At 56.2% G+C, this 17,231-nt stretch overlaps 2 protein-coding genes and 1 long non-coding RNA gene across 3 annotated transcripts in view; all 3 read left to right on the top strand.

Moving 5' to 3' along the window:
* The first annotated feature begins 7,845 nt into the window (after positions 1-7,845).
* On the top strand, positions 7,846-8,414 carry LOC311204841. The gene is made up of 3 exons (XR_014618123.1): positions 7,846-7,892; positions 8,107-8,178; positions 8,322-8,414. It is a non-coding gene; the product is annotated as an uncharacterized lncRNA (long non-coding RNA).
* Positions 8,415-13,104: 4,690 nt separating this feature from the next.
* On the top strand, positions 13,105-14,307 carry LOC311204843 (ephrin-A4-like; the record flags this gene model as incomplete). Its single annotated transcript, XM_084281184.1, has 4 exons — positions 13,105-13,435; positions 13,814-13,882; positions 14,075-14,134; positions 14,219-14,307. 4 exons carry the CDS (start codon positions 13,105-13,107, stop codon positions 14,305-14,307), a joined length of 549 nt encoding a protein of 182 aa, XP_084137310.1.
* Positions 14,308-14,396: 89 nt separating this feature from the next.
* Positions 14,397-17,231, top strand: part of LOC311204842 (DNA mismatch repair protein Msh3-like) — a gene marked incomplete at both ends in the record, with an annotated part of 50,437 nt that continues 47,602 nt past the window's right edge. Inside the window, one exon of the mRNA XM_084281183.1 lies at positions 14,397-14,478. Within this exon, the coding sequence (XP_084137309.1) occupies positions 14,397-14,478 (82 nt within the window). The remainder of the gene's footprint in view (positions 14,479-17,231) is intronic.

The raw sequence follows: 17,231 nt of genomic DNA, 5'->3' as shown, positions 1-17,231 counted from the left end.
CAGCCTTACATTCCACACCGTGATCTGAGTCACAATTCAACCACTTATATATTACTATTGGCAGATGCATGGGTTTCATCTGCATACTTTAGCAGAGCTACATATTCCTTGGTTTTTAAGTGAACCCTTATGTGAGAGATGGATTTTACCATGATTCTTTTGATACAACTGATAGCAATACTTACTATAATAATGCAAATTATAATAACAATTAAGGTCTGCAGCAGGTTAGTAACCCACTCTGAAAATACCCATCCTATTCTACCAAAAATATTTCCCAACCAAGTGTCCTCTATTTGTTCTTGCAGCTCATGCGTGACTTCAGCTATCTTCTTCCGTGACACCCGGTATCCCTGTAGCCCTAAAAAGTTCAGTAAGCTTACAGTCCAAGAAATGCATACCTCCTTTGTTTTGGTAGCGATTAGGATGTCATCCGCATATTGTAGTATTTGACCTTCTCCTGCATTTTGGTGGTATCACAGATTCTAAGGCCTTGCTGATCGGCCGTTCCGATAAATTTATCAGTGTGCGAATAATCTCTGTGGATTGCCCATCTAGGGCCGCCTGCGGTATCCCTAATGCTAGCGGTATCCCTAATGCTAGCGCCTTTTTTTCACAGCTCATTGCGCTGAGATTTGAAATGGAGATTGGTTTGTCGAGGAGGGTGGGGATTATTTCTCTCGAAAAACCGTGCTTGGCGGACCCGGCGCTGCAAATTTGGACCCTCTTCTAACCAGCCTATCTCTCTGCCATAAATCACCATTTCTTGTAATAGCTCCCCCCACGTTAAAACAGGCTGTAGCTGGTTTGGGTTGTGAGCATTACAGTCAATTGTCTGTGCAATCTTTTCCTTTAGGGTTTGCATATAGATTTTCAAGGCATGCGGGAGACCCCTAATCAATGGTTTAAGGCGGGTGGGGTCAATTGGAGCAGCAAGGGGAACACCCTGTCTCCCACGCTCATACATGGCTTGTATACACACAGCCTTTTGGCACTGATTCAGCCAGCCCAGATGATTTAAAGGAGCTAGCAGTTGTTCACCCAATCCTGTCCCTGGTGTAAGGGACGAGATCAGTGCATCTCAAGATTGTCTTATCTATCCCCTGGGCCAGGGAAGAGACATCATTAGATATTGACTGCCTTAGGGGCGGCCATCCTATAATTAGGTACAAACTTCACAGGGGCAATACATCCTGAGAGGGCCACACCTTAGTATCCAAATTTCCCCTATTCACTCTCAGGAGGTCACACTGTAGCTACACAGTTATGTTACAAACTTCACAGGGGCAATACATCCTGAGAGGGCCACACCTTAGTATCCAAATTTCCCCTATTCACTCTCAGGAGGTCACACTGTAGTTACACAGTTACGTTACAAACTTCACAGTCAGACCACTTCTCATTCATTCATTCATTCATTCACTCAGGTCACTCACACAATAAACAGTTACACTCAGTTATAGCAAAAGGACGCACGTGCAATAGAACAAGACAAAACAGTACACAGATGACTCGAGTCAACCAGTTACCAGGTACTAGACGCATGGGCCATAAGTCACAGTTCAGTGACCCCCCCACTACTCTAGCACTTCCAGGTCCAGGACAAGGGGACTCCGTCGTGCGCGAGACGTCTCTCCGCGACTTATAGACCGCCCCGATCGCGATCACACTCAGTTAATACAGGTGCACGATACGGGTGCATGATACGGGTGCACGATACGGGTGCACGATACGGGTGCACGATCCCAGAAATATTATTTCACATACCTTGTCCGCAAAGAAGATGGTCCTTGTCTACCCCTGTAGTGACCAGCTGAGAGCGGAGTCCCTCCGAAAAAAGTGTCTCGGGCTGCAGCTAGGGCGTCCGCGCCTCAGGCGGTCCTGCAGCCAGGCAGAGGAGGTCCCATCTGGGTCGCCAAAACTGACACGCGGAAAACACACTTTACAACTTAGAAAGTTATAAAGAAGGTATGTTTAATCGCCGGCGGACGCACGGGGGATAGCTCCTCCAAAGACGTGCGTGCCCAGTACAGTAACGCACTCATATTTATACAGCAAATTGTTACAAAATTCATAAGGTCGCCCCACCCGCCTATACATATGCATGGCCTGTCCCGCTTCGTATTAAAATGAGCATTTCCATAGTCTCCTCCTAGTGGCGCAGGCGCAGTGTCCTTTGAGGGTGGTCGTCGGGGGTCCCAAGATGAAGGCTCAAAGTCTTCCTCAGAAATAAACTTTTCACCTTTCTCCTTGACGCATGCGTACTAGGCAAGCTGGGCTCTTATCTGAGCAAGGGGTAACACCAGGCACCACCAGTCCTCGGGAGCTTCCCGTTATCTAGTCCATATCTCTCTGGTCGTTTACATATCTTAAGCAGGCCATCCATGGAATAAAGAGTGTGACACTCCTACTGGCCAGACCCTCAACCATTTAATCCTATAGCAAACATCCCTATGACATTTCTACTTGCCAGACCCTCAACCATTTACTCCTATAACAAACATTCCTATAACCTTCCTATAACAAACAAACATTCCTTTTCCAGTACTTTCTGTGGGGAGGTGGTGAGGGAAAACTGCGCATGCGCGTTTCCGAAAGCACACGGGTAGCTGAACACGCAGCTGAGCAGCAGAGCCGTACAAAATGGCCGGCGTTAGAGAAGACGAGACCCCAATTCCCCCGCCTGAATCGCAGGATTCGTATGCAACTCCACGAGTGGTAAATGTTCCTTTCTACAGCACTATAGCCAGGCAGTAGGGACAATGTCCTTGCTATGGCTCTAGTGGTATATTGTTCCCCTGCCATTAGACTTTCAGGTTGTCGCCTTCCGAACGAGTGCGGCTTTACCCACCGGAGCAACCGGACAGGTGGGTGTTACTGAGACTAAAAGGTCTCTTCAAGCTCAGATAACTTAGAAAGAATCAAGATTTTCCTTTTCTGTTAATTGTTTTAATTCTAGGCAGATGACCCAGGCTTCTCATGAAAATGATCTGGAGATGTGGGAGCGACGCTTTAAAATTGAATGTTATATATTGTCAGGACTTATTATTATTTTGATTCTTTTTCTTGTTTCGGCTGGTTTCTATTGTTGTTATAGTTGTGCACAGCAATAAAGTTTAGTTTTTGTTCAGTTATGTGCACCAATAAAGTTTAGCTTTGTTCAGTTAATCAAGAGTTTCCATCTGTGTCTCTATTAGACCTCAGGGGGAGAAAGTTGCTACACCACGTGACTAATAAGTTTATAGCAAGCATAGAAGGGATAGGGTTATATGATCCTAACAGTTACTTGTTTTGTGGGTTTTAGAAACCTGATATTTTATTCTGTCACGGTAACCACTTGCATGCGGTTCACCACGTGTTGGATCCATAGGATCAGACACGGTAGAAATACTGAATTTGCCATATACTCTCTCGAGATTGTTGATTCAGGAGGTCTGTAGCATTGGCAGTTTTGTTGGAAATTATTTCCAAAACTGCTTGCAAGCGAATTATGCAGTTCAGGTTGTAAATTGGTTCCCATGCCCCTGTTATCAATTCATTAGGCTTCCACGTGGCCAGCCTGTAATGCTTTGCTCTTTTGGGAGGCCACTCATTTTTCCCCCTAATTTTGTGTTCCACCTATTTCAATCTCGACAGATCTTTTACAACTGCCTTGTAACTCCAGCTGCTGAGTTGAGGCTTGTATTTCCTCTAATACCAGTTCCTGTTATTTTCCATTTTCTTTGCTAAGTAACCAGCCTTGCTCTCAGTTAGCTAATTCGTGAACGCTGCAAACCGACCCATCAGACAAGCGACATTGCAAGATGCGAGTTGCTACATTCCATTGGCTTCCCTCTACCCCCATAAATGAGGGCAGGGATAAACACAGCTGATAAGGCAGGCATCCTCACTGTGACTTCTTTCTTCTCCCTGGAAAGAAAATAAACAAATTCGCTTCTCGGTGAGAAGAGGAAAAAACAGCAAGGGGGGAAAAGGGGAAAGTGAGCCCTTAATGTTAAAGGCAGCAACAAGGCAATTTCTTGTAAAACTATGCAGATAGCATCTTCTTTTCTAAGTGTGGAGATAAACTGTAGTGTCTACCAAAAATGTTACAGGTATTAACTTAGGTTCTACAAAACAAGTAATCAGTAAATCACCTCAGTGGTTTTTCAGTGAGTTTTCTGATATATATATACACCCTTTGCCCCCCACTCACTCACAAGGGGACGAAGGAGCTAGCCTCCCGGCAGCTTGGGGGACACGGTTAAATGCAATAAAAGAGCACTAGGAACAGGATTTTCGACCTTGATTTGTGGATTTTTGGGTTGTCTTAGTACTAACTTTACCAATTTATCTGTCGGCACCCCATCATGAGTTCTCAGGGAATGCCTTTTTGCCATCCCATTGCTTCCGTAATTATTTCCCTTTTTCTTCTCTTTCTGATAACAAAATTCCATCTCCTACTGACAGGGACACTCTCAACACATAGTCTGACTCCTGTCCACACAAACAGCTTAAATTTGCCACTTGCTTTGTCTGTCTCCAGCTGCTCTCCTTGTGGAGACACAGAACCACCGATCAGCACTCACACTCGCTTCACAGTCAGACTGCATCTCAGTCAAACACTTAAATCATTCAAACAACACACGGTACCAGGTACAAGGATTTCTTGCATGTGCAAAGCACGACAATGGGTATGAAAAGGTTTTTCTCTCTCTCTCACAGATACGCTGCAGCTCAGTCACTCACCACTCACACCAGAGTCAACTCGTTTCACTCACACAAAGAGTTCATCACATTTAAATCGATTTCCAAAACTCAGTCCCTTTTGGCAATATCTGAAGTCGATACCAATAAATCAATGTCACCAGGAAAGGACTCCCTGTTGGGGAATGGAACCCCGGTCTCCTGCGTGACAGGCAGGAGTTCTCTCTCTTAGCAGCAACTGTTGGTTCACTTCTACCGACTGCCATAGGGGCAGCCATCCTATACAACTCAAAGGGGCAATACATCCTGAGAGGGTCCAACTTAAGCATCAAAGTTCCCCTATTCACTCTCAGGACCTCACACCTTTCTGTTCTCCGAGAATCCTGCCGACTACACTATTAAAATGTCACGATCCACACCCAGATCAGCGGCTTTGGCAGAGGTTAAACCCCCTCGCATTCCAACCGACCTCAGGTTGCTCTGGGGGGCTGGGGGCGGCTGGGCTTAACCCCTGAGTGATGTCCAATGAGGTGCTTTATCGTGAGGAGGTCTCCACAATTCTCGGGAACAGAATTAAGACTCAAAACTGAGTCAAGGTTTAAGTTACTTTATTCAGCCTGCAACACCCGCACACTAACAATGATACTTACTCATTAGGTGACCTCATACCCCTGTACATATTCCTAACTCGTCCCGCTTCATATTAAAATGTGCCCCAAGAAGTGATTTCCATCAACTCCTCCCCATTGTGCCTGCGCACTGCTGTTTGGGGGTGGTCGTTGAGGGTCGTGGGGATGAAGTCGGATGGCTCCTCTTCCTCACCGCAAGTAACCTTCTGTCTTGCGCAGACTCAGTTACCCCTTGACTCTGATCCCAACTACAAGTTGGATTTAGCAGGTTTTGTGTACCTTGAAGGACAAGGGGAGCTTGAACTAGTTAAAGTGAGATGCTTTGCCTGCATTTGTGACCAATTAGAGACAAGCAAGGAATTCATGAACAGATAAGGAGGAGGGGGGTACTGGAACTCATTAAAGAAGTCATTTTATTTCCACAGAGCACATAGTCCTTGAGTGTGCAATTTACTTAAGACATGGTGTTAGACCCAAACTTACATCCCTTTTGATGTTTCTTCTTTATCAGTGAGGCAGAGTCCTTCAAGCCAGGCATTGTTCATGGGAGGTCACTGCTAGGGCACTTCAAGCCATCCTGGTAGCAAGTCTTCCTTAACCCTTTACAAGCATCTTAATGTAATATTTCAGCAATGATGAGACATAAGTCCTCTGGTACAGGCATTCGTTGAGGGACATGGTATGTCACACCACCCCGTGGCTCAACATTGCCATCTTATTGATGGTACCTACTCCGTGATGGATAGAGGATGGAGATAAAGTAAGGAGGAAGGAAAAGTAAAATGTGTGCACAACAGCTCAACAGCGACAATCAAAACATTCAAACAATAAACAGTTTTCCAATTGCATTTGCAATAGTCAGTAAGAACTGTGAACATTCGACAGACATTAATTAACAATTTGAATTTGTCCCATTGCAAAAATCCCAATCACGTCCTATTGCTGCCCCTTGTAGCTCAGGGGCTGTGGGAAAACCAACCAATGATACTTTACACGAACTTTTACGAGGCGTATCGCCCTCTCGATCTTTGGGCTCAGCAGGCTCGTCACCGTCTGGGGGCTGCAAAGTTTGTGTGGCCGCCCCGATTCCCAATTGTGGGGTGACCCACAAACATTCTTTCACCACCCTCCAAGTGTCCTGCTCTTGGGTCACCTTCCGGAGGGCCTGCACGCCTCTCCCCCACGATTTCAGAGTTTTCCCACTACCTGAGGACATAGTTTCTGCCGCAGCTGAGAGACGGGACACCGCTTCATGTAAGCAAAGTGATGGGTTGATGATGGCCAACGGCTTTCTTTTATCCTATCCTTAATGCATATTATAACTGTTACTCATGCCTATTAGAATTGTCACCACTTGATTGGTTCTTGGTTAAAGGTTACATCCCTCACCTTGCAATCTGGGTGTGATAGATGAGCCTTTGGTTCAGTAAACCACATGTACCTTGAAACAGGTTGTAACGTTCTGATTTTGTAAGAATGATTGTGTAACGTACATTGTGAGTCGCTAACGAGACATGGAATTGAGTTATAGGTCACTTAGAAGTGGAAACCACAGAAATTAAGTAGCCAATGGATGAGCTTGCTGTTAAAGATGAGCAAATATGGGAGAGGGGCCAACTAAGGGACAAGTGAACGTTTGCTGATTCCTCCGATAATAGTTGAAATAGTACGAGGTTTGGATGAATGATCATCAACGAAATGCTTTAGAAGCTTTTCTGCTTGCCTAGACTCGATCAAAATAAACTGCAGGAGGAGGGAATGATTCTTTTTATGCTTGTACGAGTTAAAACAAAGGTAAAGTATTTTGAAGTTAATATTAAGCTTATTTTGTATTATGCTTTGCTTATGGAATGGAACGAGCGATCAGAGGAAGAGAAAGAAGACGAAGCGGATTTGGAAAACATCCTATAAAAAGAGTCTGTGACCACACTAGTGTGAAAGGAAACCATGTGCGAAATACATCTGACACCAGGGTCATCGATAAGGAGGAATGAAAAAGTCTGTTTAATGATTGGACAAGAAGACGAAGAAAAACGAATATATGAACTTTGCTTGGCTAATCACAAAAATGAATGAATAACTGGAAAATAGATTGCTTTGTTTATTAAAGAGTATAAATCCTTGTATCCTACCTCTCCACAGCGCGGAGTGGTGAGACTCAGGTCTCCTCCCGCCCAGCGCTGTGTCTTTCTCTCTGAATAAACTGCTGCTAAGCACACTCCCCGCGTGAGCGTCTCGCTTGTCGGTAACCCTGGGAACAGCGTTTCTTTCCCTTTCTCAGGAACAGCAGATCCTTGAAACAAACCTCTTGCTTCTCCTTCTTGTCCCTGTGTAACATTCGCTCTCAAAAACACCGACCTTCCTCTCCATCGTTTGCGTCGGGATGGGGCAACGCCTACTCCTACTAGTAAGTTACACAGGAGACTGCTCGAACAATGGCTCCATAGAGCCATGGCCTGGCATCTCACGGAGCCACTCCTCCACACCCCCCTCTCCCTCTCTCTGCAGCCGGCTGCCCCCGGCTCGGCACGGCCCGACCCGCCCTCCCGGCCCCTCCCGCCGGACCCTCCTCCCAAGGTAAAGCCCGGGCTGGGGGGCTGGGGGGGGGGGCGGTCCTGGCTGCCCCGGCCCAGCTGCTGCTGCATGGCTGGCTCTGCATGCGGGGGGGTCCGGGCTGCAGCCCCTGGGGGCACCCCCCCACCCCCACTCCTCCTCCTCTTCCTCCTCCTCCTCCTCCTCCTCCCCCTCCGTGCCCGGAGCTGCCTCAGTGTCCCCGCTCTGTCCGCCCCAGGCCCCCCCTTCGGACAGGCCGCCCCCCCCCACACGCCCGCTGCCCGCAGACCCCGCGGCACCCGGCGCTCAGGTAACGGCGGCACCGGCGGCGCCGGCGTGTGGGGCAGGACGGCGTCTGCCCGGGCTGGGCCCCCCCGGGCAAGGGATGGGGGTTAGGGGACCCCCCCCCCCCTCCCCCCCATTGGAGCTCTGACCCCCCCGCTTTCCACACAGCCCCCAGGGCCCAGCAAGCCGCCCCCGCCCCAGCGCCCGCTGCCTTCAGGGCCCCCTGTGCCTTCGCTGCCCCCCAGCGAGACCCCCCCGGATCACCCCTATGTCACGGTGATTCCCTCCAGGTGAGGGGGGGGACACAGGCACGGCTGGGATGGGGGGGGGGCAGAGGAGGGATGGGGGGGCAGACACGAGATATGGGGGGGAAGGAGGAGCAGAGGGGTCTCTGCGGGGGAGACAGGAGGGATGGGGGCAGAAGGGGTTGGGGGGGACTATGGGGGGGGCAGAAGGGGTTGGGGGGGCTATGGGGGGACAGACAGGAGGGATGTGGGGCTGAAGGGGTTGGGGGGGGGCTATGGGGGGGCAGAAGGGGTTGGGGGGGACTATGGGGGGGGCAGAAGGGGTTGGGGGGGCTATGGGGGGACAGACAGGAGGGATGTGGGGCTGAAGGGGTTGGGGGGGGCTATGGGGGGGCAGAAGGGGTTGGGGGGGCTATGGGGGGGGCAGAAGGGGTTGTGGGGGGGCTGTGAGGGGGCAGGCAGGAGGGATGTGGGGCTGAAGGGGTTGGGGGGGCTATGGGGGGGCAGAAGGGGTTGGGGGGGCTATGGGGGGGGCAGAAGGGGTTGTGGGGGCTATGGGGGGACAGACAGGAGGGATGTGGGGCTGAAGGGGTTGGGGGGGGACTATGGGGGGGGCAGAAGGGGTTGGGGGGGCTATGGGGGGACAGACAGGAGGGATGTGGGGCTGAAGGGGTTGGGGGGGGCTATGGGGGGGCAGAAGGGGTTGGGGGGGACTATGGGGGGGGCAGAAGGGGTTGGGGGGGCTATGGGGGGACAGACAGGAGGGATGTGGGGCTGAAGGGGTTGGGGGGGGCTATGGGGGGGCAGAAGGGGTTGGGGGGGCTATGGGGGGGGCAGAAGGGGTTGTGGGGGGGCTGTGAGGGGGCAGGCAGGAGGGATGTGGGGCTGAAGGGGTTGGGGGGGCTATGGGGGGGCAGAAGGGGTTGGGGGGGCTATGGGGGGGGCAGAAGGGGTTGTGGGGGCTATGGGGGGACAGACAGGAGGGATGTGGGGCTGAAGGGGTTGTGGGGGCTATGGGGGGGGCAGAAGGGGTTGGGGGGGCTATGGGGGGACAGACAGGAGGGATGTGGGGCTGAAGGGGTTGGGGGGGGCTATGGGGGGGCAGAAGGGGTTGTGGGGTGCTCGGGGGGGCAGGCAGGAGGGATGGGGGGCTGGGGGGTCGGACAGGGAGGCGGGAGGGATGGGGGCAGAGGGCTGCAGCGAGGGGGGGCGGGGCGGGAGAGCCGGGCTGCGCCCCATGGCCCCCCCTTCTCCCTCCTCTCTCCCCCTCCCCTTCTCTCCCCACGCCCGCGCCCCCCCCGCCTGAGGCCTGAGCGCGGCCCGGGACCGTCGCAGCGCCGGACTCCGGGGGGTGGGGAGGGAAGGGCCGCGCCGGGGGGTAACGGGGAGGAGTTGGGGGGGGGGGAACCACCACACAGGGGCCGGGACTACATCTCCCAGCAGCCCCCGCGGCGCCCACCGGAAGTACCGCCCTGGGCGCAGCAACCCCAGGTAGCCCTCCCCGCCCCCTTGGTGAGCCCCCCGGGCCCCGCCGAGGCAGCCCCCCCCCCCTCTCCCCCCTATCCGGGGGGCCCCGCGCTACCGGGAGGGTCGGGAAGGCGGGAGGTTGAGGGGAGGAGGGGTTGGTGCCCCCCCCGGGGGGAGCAGCGGGTTACCGGGTGCCCCCCAGGTGAGACCGAGGTGGGGTGGTACCCCCCCCCCCCCCTCCGGGATGCGGTGTCGCTCGGTGATGCCCGGTGGGTTGGTACCGGGGCTGGTACCCAACCAACATCACCGAGCGACACCGCATCCCGGGGGGGGGGGTACCGAGCCACCGAGCGCTTCTGGGCGTTACCGAGCCGGTGGGTACCCCCGGGGCGGTACCGAGCCCGTAGCAGCACCGGGCATCCCCCCGTGAGCCCGAGCCCCGGGGCGGCACCGGGCGGCACCGGCAGGTGAAGCACCCGGGGGTTGGGGGGGGCACCCAGGCCGGTGGGTGTTTTGGGTGGGGTGTGGGGGGGGGTTCGAGTCCCTGGTACCAACCTGCACCTGGCCCCGGTACCGGCGGTGTGGGGCCGGTGGCACCCGGCACAGCACCGAGCCTGGGGTCAGGTGGGGCTGCTGCGGGGGGGGGGTGGTACCGGGCACCGCAGCCCCCCAAACTGCCCCCCCGCCCGGATTGGGGGGGCTGCCCACGGGCTGTGCCGTGGTGTCCGGGCTGGGGTCCAGCCCCATCCCTCCTCCTGCCCTCTCCTCTTCAGGCACTCCCGAGCTCCGGGCTGGGTGGGACCAGGGGGGTGGGTTTGGGGGTGGGAGTGAGGGGGCTGCACCCCCCCACACACAGAAGGGGTCTCATCACCCCACCAAACCCGGCTGGGGTGGGCAGGTGCTCCCCGGGCAGCGACGCTGGGGTGGGGTGACAGGGATGGGAGCTGTGGGAACCCACCACCCATGGGTGCCCTGGGGATGGGGAGGTGTGGGGGGGGTGTGGGGGGGGCTTTTGGCCCTTCACGGGGTCAGGGCAGCGCCCCAGCCCCCCGGCAGCTCTTGGCCGTGCCCGGGCCCGGCCCGGCCGGCGTGGGGATGCTGTGAGTCAGCAGGGAGCCTGCGCCCCGTCCTGGCCGCTGAGAGCCCCCGGCTTTGGGGGGTGGGGGTGGGGGGGGGCAAGGGGGGGACCCCCAAACCTCCCAGCACCGCCAGCCTGGGGAGCGACGCTGCGGCCTCCGCCCAGGCCGCCGGAACCGGCGCTGGTGTCAGCGCTGCCGGTGCCCGTGCTGGGGGCACGAGGGGGCTGCAGCCAGTGTTGGGGTGTCCCCCCGCCCCAGCCCGTGGGACGGGGTGACCCTGCGGGCCCCGCAGCAGCTGGGTGAGGCGGGGGGGGTGCAGCAGTGCCGAGGACGGGCCCGGCTGGGAGAGGCGGGCGCAGGCCGCAGCCTGGGCAGGGGGCTGGGGGGCTGCTGCTCCGTCCCCCCCCGCCCCCCCGGGCAGGCAGGGCCCAGGCGTGTGCACACACATGTGCACGGGAGCACACGCGTGTGGGTGCCCGTGGCAGCGGCTGCTCCACCCCGGCCTGGCTGGCTGCTCTGTTTGCACAGGCGGGAGTGAGCTCACGCCATGGCAGCGCCCGGACCGGGGCTGGGGCCCCCCCCCTGCTCACCCACCCCCCCCTACCCGGCTGGGCCCCCTCCCCTGCTCACCCACCCCCCACTACCCGGCTGGGCCCCCTCCCCTGCTCACCACCCCACCCTCGGAGCCCCCGTGCCCCCCACGCCAGCCAGCGCAGGGGTGTCACAGGGGGCAGCCCCCAGTCAGGTTGGGGGTGATGGCCATGAGGTGGGTGCCTGGGGCAGGGGGCTTCGTCGCCTTCCCCCCCCTCCAACCCCCCAGCCAAACCCATTCAGCTCCAGCAACCACAGCTGGTTCCAACTCAACCCCCCCCATCCACCTGCTCCATGGGACAGGGGCGCAGTGGGGCATCCCACCCCATGGCCCACAGGACCCCCCCCCCAGTGGACATCCCACCCCATAGCCCACAGGCCCCCTCCCCCAACAGGGCATCCCACCCCATGGTTCACAGGACCCCCCCCCCCAGCAGGGCATCCCACCCCATGGCCCACAGGACCCCCCCCCCAGCAGGGCATCCCACCCCATGGCCCACAGGACCCCCCCCCCCCAGCAGGGCATCCCACCCCATGGCCCACAGGCCCCCTCCCCCAGCAGGGCATCCCACCCCATGGTTCACAGGACCCCCCCCCCCAGCAGGGCATCCCACCCCATGGCCCACAGGACCCCCCCCCCAGCAGGGCATCCCACCCCATGGCCCACAGGACCCCCCCAGTGGGGCATCCCACCCCATGGCCCACAGGCCCCCCCCCCCCCAGCAGGGCATCCCACCCCATGGCCCACAGCACCCCCCCTGTGGGGCATCCCACCCCATGGCCCACAGGACCCCCCAGCAGGGCATCCCACCCCATAGCCCACAGGCCCCCCCCCCAGCAGGGCATCCCACCCCATGGCCCACAGGACCCCCCCCGTGGGGCATCCCACCCCATGGCCCACAGGACCCCCCAGCGGGGCATCCCACCCCATGGCCCACAGGACCCCCCCAGTGGGGCATCCCACCCCATGGCCCACAGGACCCCCCCTGTGGGGCATCCTACCCCATGGCCCACAGGACCCCCCAGCAGGGCATCCCACCCCATGGCCCACAGGACCCCCCCCCCCAGTGGGACATCCCACCCCATGGCCCACAGGACCCCCCCCCCCCCCAGTGGGGCATCCCACCCCATGGCCCACAGGACCCCCCCCCCAGTGGGGCATCCCACCCCATGGCCCACAGGACCCCCCCCCCCAATGGGGCATCCCACCCCATGGCCCACAGGACCCCCCCCCCCCCAATGGGGCATCCCACCCCATAGCCCACAGGCCCCCCCCCCAGCAGGGCATCCCACCCCATGGTTCACAGGACCTCCCCCCCCAGTGGGGCATCCCACCCCATGGCCCACAGGACCCCCCCCCCCAGCAGGGCATCCCACCCCATGGCCCACAGGACCCGCCCTGTGGGGCATCCCACCCCATGGCCCACAGGACCCCCCCTGTGGGGCATCCCACCCCATGGCCCACAGGACCCCCCAGCAGGGCATCCCACCCCATGGCCCACAGGACCCCCCCTGTGGGGCATCCCACCCCATGGCCCACAGGACCCCCCCAGTGGGGCATCCCACCCCATGGCCCACAGGACCCGCCGTCTCTCCCCCTCCATCAGGTTCCTACGGGACGACTACACCATCCAGGTGGCCATCAATGACTACCTGGACATCTACTGCCCGCACTACGAGGGGGCCGCGCCCGGCGGGCGGGCAGAGACCTTCACGCTCTTCATGGTGGATCTGGAGGGTCACCGCGGCTGCAACAAGACCCCCGGCGCCTTCAAGCGCTGGGAGTGCAACCGGCCCCGGGCGCCCTTCGGCCCCGTCCGCTTTCCGGAGAAGATCCAGCGCTTCACCCCCTTTCCTCTGGGCGTCGAGTTCCAGCCTGGGGAGACCTATTACTACATCTGTGAGATGGGGGGGGGGGGGGGGGCGGGCAAAGGGGGTGGTCCTGAGGGATGGGGTTACCTGGGGATGGGTCTCAGCGGGGTTGGGTTGTGTCCTGAAAAAGGAGGGGGAGGGGTCTTTGAGGGAGGAGGTGGGCGGTGGGGGTGTGCACAGGGAGGGGGTGTATGTGGGGAGGGGGGTGTCCGGTTGCACATGGAGGGGGGGTGATGGAGGGGGGGTGGGTCGGGGGTCTGCGTGGCCCGGGGTGCGGCCGCTGTTGGCCGGGAGGGGGAGCCCCAGGCCCGGTTCTGGCCCGTGGCGGTGGGGGGGGGGTCCCGTCTCGGGCTGGAGCTCTGGGGGGGACACCCCCCCCCCCACGCTGATCTGTCCCCACTCCCAGCTGTCCCCAACCCCGGGAGCGCCGGGCGCTGCCTGAAGCTGCGAGTCTCCGTCTGCTGCAGACACACCAGTGAGTCCAGTCCGGGGTGGGGTGGGTGGGGTGGGGTGGTCTGCACCCCCAAAAAGTCTAGGGGTTCCCCCTTCTCCTGAATCTGGGGCAGCCTGGTCCTTGCTGGGGACCCTGGTTTGCTCTGGAGCACTGGGGGGGGGGGGCACAGACCCCCCCATTCCACCCATCCTGACTCGGGTGGGTTTGTTCCAGCGCCGGAGCCGGTGACAGAGGTTCCCAATTCGCAGCCCCACGGGCGTGGGGGGCCAGAGGGTGAGTGTTGGGGTGGGGGTGGGGGGTGAGGGGGGCACTGGGGGGCTGCGAGGTTTGCCCTCACCTCTCACCCTGTCCTGGCAGAGCCGGTGCCCGCCCGGGACAGGGCGGCCCCGCTGCAGCCCCGCGCCCCATGCCTGGTGCTCGCGCTCCTCACCCTGCTCCGGATCTGACCCCGGCATCGCCCACGGAGGGGACACAGGTCCTGCTGCCCCACTGCCCCTTCTGGACTCTTCCTCTGCTGCCTTCAACCCCCGAGCCCATGGGGCAGCCCGGGCCACCCCTCACCCACCGGACCCCCTCCTCAAGGAGCCGAGCTGGGGCCAGGAGCTGCAGGCTGGAAGGTGAGGGGGGGGGATGCAGTGGGCTCCCAGGCAGCGGGTGTCCCTGGGGGCTTCGCCCCCCCTTGCCACAGCATCCCCTGATGGGCCTAGAATGAGACCTTTTGCTTCGTTAAGTGCATTAGTCAGTTAATAAACTAATTAATTAAATTAATCAAAATAAACATGAAAGTTGGCAGCCCTCAATATGCCAATGAGCAGAAAGCTGTGCGTGCTAAACGTGGGTGACTATAGGACTTGAATCTCCACCCAAGTCACGTTGAGCATCACCACCAGGAAAGCGTCTTCAAGATGAGGGTATTGAGGGTATTAAGGGTATTGAGAAAGCGACCACCTGGAGGGGGGAGAGAAGAAACTGAAGACCCCTGAAGAGGCAGTTGCTGGGCTGTGCTGCTTCTCCTCCACCCAAGACACAGTTACGCCGCGCGGTTGCGATTTCACCCCTTTGTTTTTGTGGTGAGAATACCCAGGGTGGTATTTCGCTAACATTTGGTTATAGTCTCAGCATTTTGTTAGAATCATAGCATTGTCATTGGCATTCTAGTCCTATATCAGTAAGTGCATTTATCAACAGCAATCGGGAACTTTTATATCTGTCCCTTTAATAAACTTTCTACTGGTTTCCGCTCTGTGAAGCTGTTTCAGTGAAAGTCCTCTGGGGGCTCTGGCTGGCAAACATTGACTCTGACATGTAGTTTTATATCTAATCCTTCAGACATAAATTGTTGACCAAGTCTGGAACTAAGACTGGACCTAGCTGCACCTTGGCTCCTCTCTCCGGAGGAGTTTGGAAAGCAAGGGGGTCCTTTCTGAACCTTGTGGCTCAGCACGATGGCCTCTGTCGGGCACACATCAGACACATCCTCTTGACGTGAGATGGGAAGGGGTAGCAACGTGTTCTGTGTGTTCAAAACGTGTCCTCTTTTCAAAATGACTTCTGCAAGAGCAGAGAAAGACCCGCCAAGGGCCAACGCTCAAAGCCATCTCATGACTGCAGCATCCTCTTGAACATTTGGCAAGAGTAAGTTAAGAGGTCTGGTAACTTCCCTGGATTTATTGCTTGAGGAGCATGAGCATTGCAAAAGAGATGTCTTTCCCAGGATGGTCCTTTTGTGAATCTACTCGATGCATCTGTCTCCTCCTTGATTTAACCAAGAGTACCAAAAAAATGATTTCAGGCTTGATTTTTAGTGCTTCCTATGCAGATGACATGGCTTATAGTTGATATGGACAGCTGATTTAAAAGGGTTTCCTCCCATTCCAGAACAGATTAGGATTTTTCAGATAGTGGAGAAAAGAGTTCACAATTCAGACCAACACACAGCCTGGCAGCCAGGTTGGCGGGTCTGTATTTGGGACAAAAAGACTCAGACCCTCGTTCTCTCTGACTTGGCCCTGGAAATTAAACTGGCAGTTCGTTTTTCCCCCATGTTGATCTTGTTTGCGATTTTGGGGGGTACAAGAGGGTTCACTCTGGACTCAGCCTCACCTTGTGGTGGTTTGCAATTGCTGTCAGACGACTTATGGTCTTTGAGCTGAGCCATTGTAAAACCACATGTATGTTCTCGGCTTGCAACAAATTTTAGTCATTTCATGATGCTTAAGACAGCTCCAACATCAAGATGACACCCTATTAAAAACAGTACATCAGGCTATGCAAGCATGGCAGCTGAATTGGAGTCTGAGCTATTCCATTGTCTTTATATTCTGCTTCTTCCCTGATATGTACACACACAGACATAGAAACTATTTGCATTTACAGCTTTGCCATTCCATGTGTTTCTTACAGCTACAAGACGTTTTTTAAGAAGACAGCACAGATTTTGGGCTCTTCACAACACTGAACCAGGTATCCCCGGTAACGCCGGGTTTGCCTCCTGGAATCCTCCTGGGTTCATTCCTTCCTGTCCAAACTGAGGATCTTCACAAACCGCATTTTGAAGTATCTCACAGGAAGAGGAAATAGCCGAATCATGACAAAATCGGTTTCCCGGTACCACTGTCTGAGGGGGGGAAGAAGTAGGGGGAAAAATTCCTTTTCTTGGTGCTGCACTGAAGGATTCCAGCAGCAGCCACATCCCAGTGGTGTGGACAAGGGAGAAACCCCAGCAAAGGCACTGGGACATGAGAAGGCATCTTGAACTGTGTCCAACCCTAATTTCTGTTTTCTTGTGTGGAACACCACTCCCTGTCCGCTCTGGCAGATGAGGTTTATCTGATGGGCTCTCTGGATGAGAGATTGGTACCTGTATGATCTCTGGCTTCAGAATGTGCTCAGTAACTACTTCCTCTCTTCCCACCTTCAGCTTCTTGTATTCTTTTCACATCTCAGACTATGGGTACGGAAAGTTCTTCCATCTTTTGACTTTCAAGGATGCGAGGCAACACTGCTTAAAATTCCAGAGGCCTGTCTTTCCTATTCCATGAGCCCCTGGGAAGTCCATAAATGTCAAAGAAATGTTGGATTATTTATGTATTTGTTAGGTCTATGCTGTGTTTCTGAGAAGGCCTTGTGGCATTTGGTCAGTACATCTTTAGAAGACATAACACAGACTAAGAGCACTGTACATAGATCAAAAGAATTTTGATGTTTCCCATATTATGATCAATCTGTCTTGTTCTTGAGACATTATTGTGTAGAAAAAGCACTTTTCATCCTTTCCTTTGCCAAATTACTTTTTCAGCTCTTTGTGCCTGTGTGTGTGTTTTTAAAGGATCCTTAAGCAAGGATGTTTAGTGCAAGAAAGAACGAGGCT

This window comes from Gallinula chloropus (assembly GCF_964237585.1).
Source record: "Gallinula chloropus genome assembly, contig: HAP1_SCAFFOLD_195, whole genome shotgun sequence".
NCBI lineage: Eukaryota > Metazoa > Chordata > Aves > Gruiformes > Rallidae > Gallinula > Gallinula chloropus.
This window is presented reverse-complemented; position numbering and strand designations above follow the sequence as displayed.